This window comes from Eurypyga helias, unplaced genomic scaffold, assembly GCF_000690775.1.
Source record: "Eurypyga helias isolate BGI_N326 unplaced genomic scaffold, ASM69077v1 scaffold1585, whole genome shotgun sequence".
Lineage (NCBI taxonomy): Eukaryota > Metazoa > Chordata > Aves > Eurypygiformes > Eurypygidae > Eurypyga > Eurypyga helias.
The window spans coordinates 21,578-31,056 of NW_010250661.1; the positions used below are offsets into that span (position 1 = coordinate 21,578).

General features: G+C 46.2%; 1 protein-coding gene across 1 annotated transcript in view; it reads right to left on the reverse strand.

The window, feature by feature from the left end:
• Positions 1-9,142, reverse strand: part of XPR1 (xenotropic and polytropic retrovirus receptor 1) — a gene marked incomplete at its 5' end in the record, with an annotated part of 29,749 nt that extends 20,607 nt beyond the window's left edge. Inside the window, 4 exon segments of the mRNA XM_010151736.1 lie at positions 2,925-3,006; positions 3,506-3,589; positions 3,967-4,116; positions 8,877-9,142. Of these exon segments, the coding sequence (XP_010150038.1) occupies positions 2,925-3,006; positions 3,506-3,589; positions 3,967-4,116; positions 8,877-9,142 (582 nt within the window).
• Positions 9,143-9,479: the final 337 nt, after the last annotated feature.

The window sequence follows — 9,479 nt, forward strand, 5'->3', positions numbered from 1 at the left end:
ACCCAACTGGAAAGCCCGTTGCTTCTTCTGTTCAGTCTTTAGGGTTTGGGAAACCAATTTGCTGAATTTCAAACGAGGAGCAGCCTTACAGAGCAGCAGCTTTCTCTAGCACAAGCCCCTTTGCAAAATACCGTGCCCCGGCTGCCCGATCCGGCAACAAAAAGGCACAAAAATTGAATCCTCAATTTCCGTTTCACGAGGTGTTTTCTCGTCCACGTGTTTTTTAAGAGGGGGAAAAAGAACAGAACTGATACTGAGAATTCATTCCCACAAAGCCTCATGTCTAAATTGCAGCCCCAAGTTTTTCCAACTTCTCTTCAGGGACAGCACATCTGTCAGAAGTTCCGTGAGTTCAGCGTCTGCGTCTTACGTCCCATGAAATCATGGAGGGATATTGTGTGAGGAACAATGCCTCAGAACTGTAGCTTTGAATTTAAAACTTCAAGAATATTGGATTCAGGTGAAAGAGTAAGATTTTGGACAGAAGCGATGGACACCCTGAAGAAGCTGAAAGAAATGAGTCTTAAATCTGGAGCTGCAAAAGTTGGGATTCATCTGAAATGCCTGTGGACAAAACCAACTGAGGTGCTTCCAGAAGGTACATGGCACTACAACTCACACCCTAAGAAGGGAGAGTTAGATTGGATATCAGGAAGAAGTTCTTCCTGGAGAGGGTGAGGAGGCACTGGAACAGGTTGCCCAGAGAAGCTGTGGATGCCCCATCCCTGGGAGTGTCCAAGGCCAGGCTGGATGAGGCCTGGAGCAACCTGGTCTGGTGGAAGGTGTCCCTGCCCATGGCAGGGGGTGGGACTGGGGGGGCTTTTAGGTCCCTTCCCACCCTAACCAGACTGCCTTTCAGCCAGTGTGGGCTCTGAACACCATGCTCAGAGAGCATGACATCCCTGATGACAATCCCAATGGCATCGCAGCCTAATTCCCAAACAAGAGAGTTTTGCTGTGGGAAGAGTCTTGAGATTTCACTTGAATTCTCAGAAGCATAGACTCACGCAACGGTTTGGGTTGGAAGGGACCTTAAAGATCATCTAGTTCCAACCCCCCTGCCATGGGCAGAGACACCTTCCACTAGACCAGGTTGCTCCAAGCCTCATCCAGCCTGGCCTTGGACACTCCCAGGGATGGGGCATCCACAGCTTCTCTGGGCAACCTGTCCCAGTGCCTCCCCACCCTCTCCGGGAAGAACTTCTTCCTGATATCCAATCTAAACCTCCCCACTTTCAATTTAAACCCGTTACCCCTTGTCCTGTCACTACAGGTCCTTGTAAAAAGTCCCCCCCAGCTTCCTTGTAGCCCCTTCAGGTACTGGAAGGCTGCAAGAAGGTTTTTGGTTAACAAGACATATGTCCGTTTAACCTCAATTACACACATTAGCCTGGCACCTAGGAAAGCTGGTACGGCCTCAAAATTTATACCCTTTGGGGTGACACTGTCCTGGGATCCACCTGTAGCAGTTGCAGCCTTTAATGGACCCCAAGTTACTCTCTATAAAATATTGCTTTTCTACAGAATAGAAAGCACAGAAGCAGTTTACTACTAAAAGTCGTGTTTTAACGCTGCTTCACAGATTCTACCTACACACACAATGCTGAAATCCTATCTTAGTCAATCAAATCCTAAAAACACTTTGGCAGAAGTAGCAGAGATTAGCAAAGCAATATCCAATTAAATTCAGACACTTTGCAGTTAGAATACAGTTTTTGCCCAATATCTGGAGTAACTTACAGATAGGAGATCATGTCTGGTGATACAAACGTGTGTTATTCACATCAGGTTAGTAGCATTTGCTGTAGAGATAGGGCCATTTCCTACAAATTCATTCTCACAACTGTGTCACTTTTTCATTCTTAACACTGAGAGGCAAAGTAAACACCGCGGGCTTCGATCGTATTTGCATCTCACACAAAGATCAGACATGGAAGTTACGTGGGGGGGAAGATACAATAAATAAAGAACAGCTTATACACTTTAATCGGACCCTTCGCAGAGACGGGTCAACCGTCTGCCTTCTACCACCGCAAGACCAAAAGGGAAGTGCTGCAAACAGCTCCTCAAACAGAGGAATTTTATCCCAAGAGATGACTGGATCCAATTACAGAAACATCTGATCAAAACCTCTTTTAAGTCAAACACACAGATGTAGGCTTTCCCCGGCGCAAGAGCTGGTACGTTGATTTAAGCCTTTCCCTTTGTACCGCTTCAGCAAGTTACAGCACTACTGAAATCACACACCGATTAGCAAAGCCGCTTGCGGTTAAGTGCTGGATCGGGATCTACAGCACTAACATGGCTTTCACCATAGTCAGAAACTCAGAAGGTGCAAAGCAGAACACAGCCAACGCCTGAGATACGCGATCATTTACTGCAGCTTTTAAAGGAGCTTGCCCAAATTTGCCAGCAAGAAGAAAAACAACCATTTAATACCATATATAAGCACCAGGCATTGAAATCCTAGAGACTTCTACATGAAAAAGCCCGGAGTGGCATGGTGCTGACGTGGTGCCTCATGTCTGGTCTCATCCTCTGTAGCGAGTCGGTACCAGGCAAAGCTTAAGTTCTACGAGCACCTCTCTCAAGGTGGGAGAGGGCTGTGCACTCACAGAACGGTAACAGGCATCTCTCTTCACACACAGAGGTTGCACATCCAGAAGAGCCCTCCAAGAATAAGGAGGAAGCCAGGAGAACAAAGCATAACATGTTCAACGTCCAAAATCCACGTATGTAACATGAGAAAACCTGCAGCCTGTTACTGAGCAGAACTAATAATTTGCAACAGCGTGATCCGACTCCAGCTGATTTAACCCAGAACCTCCTGACCATCCCAGTTCTGATCCAGGCCCTCGCTGAGCGCCGAGAACATACCCAAAGCAAGGGATGGCAACCAGCCGGGCCCGGCTGAGGGTACTCACCTGAAAGTATGACAGTGACGTTCAGTGCAATGAACAACCCGCAGAACAATCCCACCCTGAACGTAGTCCAGGCTGGTACAGGCTGTGAACAAAGCAATGGTGGAGTTAAGGTGGGATAAATGGGTTATCAGCAAAGTCAGATGAATTTGCAGAGTAAATTTAATATCGGGGCAAAAACGTTTTGATCTTTGGCTGCACTTGATGGGGTTTTGTTAAACTGAAAATGCTCATAACATTCTTCCCCATGTTGCTGCTGTGCTGACACAGAACTTGGGCATCTCAACGTCCTCTGAAAAATATCCCAGACCCCACCAACACTGAGCATAGATTATTATTACTACCAACACAAATTTCCTTTTGCTATTTATCTCATCCCTTCATTACCTTGTCTGCACGCATTAGGAACAGCAAGCTATTTCCAAACCTTCCGGAAGGAAAGCAGATTACGTGACCGTGCCCCCCTCGCAGTTGGCGGAGCACGCTCACATCCATTACTTTCACTACGTTGCTCAGATGTTGAATCGAATTTGGCACCTCAACAAGTTGGAGAAGGAGCTTCGCCACGTAACTCAATCCCTCACCTGAGCTGCTCCTAAGGGTGGAACACGCAAACGTTTCATAGCCTTCTGTCTGTCTCCATCTTCTAACTCGTTGGTCACCACTTCCTAAGGAGGTAAAGACACACGTCCCAGAGGTTTGTTCTAACGATAAGCACATGGTACTGCATTAAACCCAAAAATAACCGTTGACTTCCAAGTTACATTGCAGCCCCCGCCCAATAGTCTTCTGATATAGGGTAACGAAGATAGGAATGATCCAAGCCAACTCTGCACCAGCTTTTCAGGGTGCAAAGCCACCAGCTGAAGAGAACGTACCCAACTTTACGTAAGCGGTGCCAGAAACCCATGACATTTCAAAAATCAATCAATGGTTGTCTTGGTGGTGAATACAAGTTACAGAGAGGGCAAAATATTACAGGGATCTGTAGTGAGCAAGAAAACATTGTTTTCTAACGAAAAAATGCCCAGAGTAGCATCTTTACCTCTGTTTCGGAGATAAGCTGGTTGATCTTCTTGCAGGTGTAGAAGGGTGCCACCTCCACCTCGGCCACTCGCCATTCGGCCCCCCGTGCCGTCTCCAGGTTCTTGTCATGCTTCTTCAAGATCTTGCGGAAGCCGGTGAAGTTCAGGTTCTGCAGACAAAGGGAGAAAGAGTTACTGACTTTTATCCTCAGTCAGCTCCCGGGAAAGTTCAATGGTTGTATCTCCAGCCCTAGCAAGAAAGGAATAGTTAGGAAGAATAATTGAAATTATTGCATCTATTGCCAGGAAGTTTTTTGAGTTATTACTTTATTAGGAGTAATACATATTCCCTGCAAATAACAGAACAAATGTGGGACTGAAGGACATAAAAAGAGGAAATTTATTTGCAGGGAAGCTACCTAAACCTCGTATTCCCTGAAAAGCCAAAGCCCTGTCACTTGACGCCATCCCTCCTTGATGCAGGAAGCGACGACATTCCTGGTAAAACCTCCCTGAAGACAAATAACCTCTGGGCACGCTCAGGACTTGGAGGCTTAAAGTTATTTGAAGACATGCTCCTTCTGTCTGGGTACAGCTCACCGCACACGGCCCAGGTGCCACAGCTCCGCAACTGGCTGCTGGATTAGAAGCGGTTGTAATGAGCTCTCAGATGTATGAAGCTGCAGAAAGACTGATTTACCCCAACTCCCACAGTCATTGACTTAGAATCATAGAATCACAGAATCATAGAATCATAGAATGGTTTGGGTTGGAAGGGACCTTAAAGCCCATCCAGTCCCACCCCCTGCCATGGGCAGGGACACCTTCCACTAGACCAGGTTGCTCCAAGCCTCATCCAGCCTGGCCTTGGACACTTGCAGGGATGGGGCATTCACAGCTTCTCTGGGTAACCTGTCCCAGCACCTCCCAACCCTCTCCGGGAAGAATTTCTTCCTGATGTCCAATCTAAACCTCCCCACTTTCAATTTAACCCCGTTACCCCTTCTCCTGTCACTACAGGCCCTTGGGAAAAGTCCCCCCCAGCTTCCTTGTAGCCCCTTCAGGAACTGGGAGGTGCTATAAGGTCTCCAATAATGATCATCCTTCAGGGTGTTTTCCCTTCTGAAACCAAGCTACGGATTTCCAGTTTTCTTAAACTATACTCTGGTTTCAAATCAAGCTCTTCAGGTAAGTGCATTATGGAAAACTTCACACTGGTTTCAAATCGAGTTCTTGGAGTAAGTGCGTTACGGAAGGGAAATCCCTGTACAACAGAAAATGTGCGGAAGTTTTAAACGCTGCAGCTTCAATCCAGCCAAGTGCAGCCCCACCGCAGCATCCTTTTCCAGGGTACATTGAATGCTGTCTGCAAAACCAGTTTACGCTGGCAGACGTGGGAGATGTAACTCTATAAGCGCACTGAAACAGGAAATAAGGGGGGATTTCCAAGTTATATACGAGCCCTGACCCAACGTCTGCAACGCACAGTAACCCACAGAGGCAAAGCTCATCGCCCTGAAGGCAGTTGGGGTGACGAGGCGCATTTGAAATCCTGCATTTCATTGCCCAGAAAACACCGCTCGAAAGACTCAGTGTTGCGTTCAGGCAAAAGCAGGAACCCAGATAGACTGTTGTCATAGCCTGTCTTCTAAAAGACAGGCTCAGAAAGTAGCCTGGAAAGCAAAACAGAGAAAACAGCAAAATGCAATGCCCTGGGGAGAGGCGCCAACTACTCCCTGGAATTATCTTCGATCTAATTATGCTTAGGGTGATTTACTACCAGACCCCGACCATCTAGGTGGGGAAATGAGGCTACAGAGACAGGAGCAGGAAGCCGCAGCATTAACGAGCCGCATTATTGCAGACAAGAGACTTTAATTACTTTCTATTGGAAAAAACAGCGTTCCACCCCAGGGAGAGCAGATCACTACTGCAGGAATTATAAAGGAAAAATTGCAATAAAATGATGATTTTAGTTGGTGATTTTGCTGTGGCCTGAACTAATGTGACTTTATCCGCCACGTGTGCAATCATAGCCTCACTCCGGTGTGCTGCAGCCAGTCGGGGCACGGTTCCGCCAGGCACCCTACAACCGCTCTAGCAGCGTTTCACCCTCTGGATGGAAAGTATCCGCATCCCCGAAGCACAGGATGAAACCGCTGTGGGTTGCCGTGGTACTTCTGACGAGGCACAGGCAGCAACGGACCTGTGAGACGGGAGTCAATCGGCGTTTAGGCAGTCAGATGCTTTGCTGTTCATGATGCTTTGACTTGGCAAGGGGCTTTCTCCCAGCCCGACTTCCCTTTCTGCTGGATACTAACCGAATCATAGAATCATGGAATGGTTTGGGGGGGAAGGGACCTTAAAGATCATCCAGTTCCAACGCCCTGCCATGGGCAGGGACACCTTCCACTAGACCAGGTTGCTCCAAGCCTCATCCAGCCTGGCCTTGGACACTTCCAGGGATGGGGCATCCACAGCTTCTCTGGGCAACCTGTTCCAGTGCCTCCCCACCCTCTCCAGGAAGAATTTCTTCCTGATATCTAACCTAAACCCGTTACCCCTTGTCCTGTCATTACAGGCCCTTGTAAAAAGTCCCCCCAGCTTCCTTGTAGCCCCTTCAGGCACTGGAAGGTGCTATAAGGTCTCCCCGGAGCCTTCTCTTCTCCGGGCTGAACCCCCCCAACTCTCCATTGAAGTGAGTCAATGAATGTCATGCGTTGTCATGAAAAGTGGAAAAAACCCCAAAGAAACAGTGCAACTTATGCAATATTATAATGCAAAATCAGGCAGAGTCAAAGAGTGGACTCAAAATTCTTTGCTCACATACAGACATAGAATCATAGAATGGTTGGGATTGGAAGGGACCTTAAAGATCACCTAGTTCCAACCCCCCTGCCATGGGCAGGGACACCTTCCACTAGACCAGGTTGCTCAAAGCCACATCCAGCCTGGCCTTGATGCATATTAGGAAATGCAGCAGCAAGGCGACTGTCCAGCAGTTTAACAAGACTGATTCAGCCTCCATTAATCGCCTGGAGAATGTACTGTATTATATAAAGTGTAAGTAAATGCTATATACTTAATTTCCCAAGACTTGTTTGTTCTAAACCACAGCATTTCAAATTAATAGATTTATTTATATGTGTACACACTGTATAATGATATATCACTGTTAACAGTAAATTGATTTTATCAGAAGTTTAATCAATGGTAAGTTAAACAAGTAACAGCTGCCCTGGAGAGAGGTTATAGTTTCACTTGATGCTGGGTTTCTGCACCTCAGGAGTGAACACAGGCGACGTCTGCTCTTGCTTCAGTCCTAACAGACTGAGGAATTTGCTTCACGTGGATTTTCCTTTCTTAGTAACCCAACTCAAGACCTCAGCATTTCAAAGCTCGAGTTGGATATCTGCAATGCTGCTGTTCATCTTACCTCCTACACAAAGGCCTCAGCTGCGTCAGCTTCCCACCAGGTTATTGGTTTTCCTCTCCAAAACTCCCAAGAGCATGGATATTCCTAATTCTTACATTCAAGGCTCAAAAGCAATTAAGAGTAGCATTCTGGGATTCGGTTTTGTGTCTGTTTTAGTACTGCTATTCCTTGTCCTCAGCTTCAAGACCAATCCGAACTAATTTTTCCTCATTCTCTTTTGGAAGGTATGCTGTAGGAAGAAGCTCTGCTCCCTCTGGCAACGGTGAAACCTATCAAACCCTGATGGGTTGTACACCAGTATTTGGTACACATACGATGGACCTGGACTCGTGGCAGCAAAGAGCGAAACCACAAGTGTGCAAGATGCCTCTTCTTCACTGATGAACAGTAGGAGATGGTTTTCCAAAGGAATGACCTATGCTATCCCCTATTTAAATCCTCCAACAAGCCTCAGGAGTGACTTTTTGTAACCAAAAGTAAGAGCTTTAAGAAGTAATCACAGTAATACTCCTTCACTCCATTCCTGAAAAGCCACAGATACTCTGACTTTCCCAGGATTCTGAACTAGAAACTCTCTCTAATAGTTAAAGGGCTTTTTTGAAACTCAGAGTTTCCAGACAAGTGCTCAAAAGCCATAACTTCACTTTAGGAGAGGTAGAAGCACCCAACATTTTGGAAGAATTGAGTTTTGTTGATACTGCAGAGTGTTATTCCACCAATTCTTATGGTGAATTTGGCTTAGTAAAATTGTCCAGTACGACGCCAGTAAAGATCTAAATACAGATATAGTGAATTTAAGCTCAAACATTCTTATTTAACAAGCTAAAAACCCTCAAATTTAAAAGCATTTCAGTGTATTTCACACCAAAAGAGCTAGCCCAGCAAAAAAGATCTTAAGAGTTTCAGATTTTTTGGAACAAAATCAGCGTCTGCGATATTTACCATGTGCTTTCATGCCAGAAATCCAAGTATAACTAAAGATTTGTTTTTTCATACTTCAAGGGAAACGAGCCTGTATCCCACAGAAAGCCTGTATCCTTTTTTTTTAATGGATGCTTTAACAAGAAATTCTGCTATAGCAAGGTCACAGGCACTACCATGGTAACGCCAGGAGGAAACAGCACGTTAGCATTCCAAGTTTCATTAAAAATATTAGATAAAAGAGCTTCTTCCCCACCTTGCCAGCTCCAGCCCTGCACAGAACAACTCACTGCAGGAGGAGGAGGTCCTGATGTGACTGTTCTGGCCACGCCTGGGCCAAGGGTGCTGGGGTCAGCCAGCACAGAAAAGTTCCTTCTGCAGGTCAGCTTAGCATTTCTAGCTCAACAAAAAGCAAGAAGACGTACAGTGCTAGCTGCTAGACAACTGCCTTGTCTTCAAAAATGTTTAGGGACCCCAAAATCAAATAAAAAACTGGCTTGGATGGGGCAACTCTAGGATACACAGAGACCTTTACACACAGGGCTTAGTAAACCCACGCCTTTTTGCAGGTACCTGATAGTTCTGCAGTAAGATGAGGCTGAGGTAGAGCTCACTGAAGGCCAATTTCAGATCTTTGATATTCCGATGCTGGACACGCTCTTCGTGGGAGAGGTGGAAGACGGGCTTTCTGCGCCGCTGCAGCGTGGAAGCCCCGCTGGCTTCTTTCTGTGCATCCAAAGTCGACTGTAACTCCGTCCGAAGAGTAGTGAACCTGCGTTGAGCTTCTGCAAGCTTTTCTGTTGGCAAGGAAAGGGAAAATTCGGGTGAGAGGATAGCAGCTTATTTACCCAGCCCTTAAAAATCACCTTTTCTGCAAATACCGTGCCTGTAGGTAAAAAGCACTGCACTGAATAACCTACTGCAGGGCCTCACCCTACTGAATTCAACAACTCTGAGTATTTCTCTTTCATGAAGCTCCTTCTCATTAAAGGTTTTAACTCATTCTTATGTAAAACAGACACATTGTTCAAAAAAAAAAAAAGCTCTCATGTCAAAAAGGTCTTAATTAATGAAGTCCCAATTAGGGGCTGTCCCTTCAGCACAGACACAAACCTCTCAACTTCCATCCCAGATCTGATTCCTAGAGGATGCTCATTCTAGGACCACAGGAATACC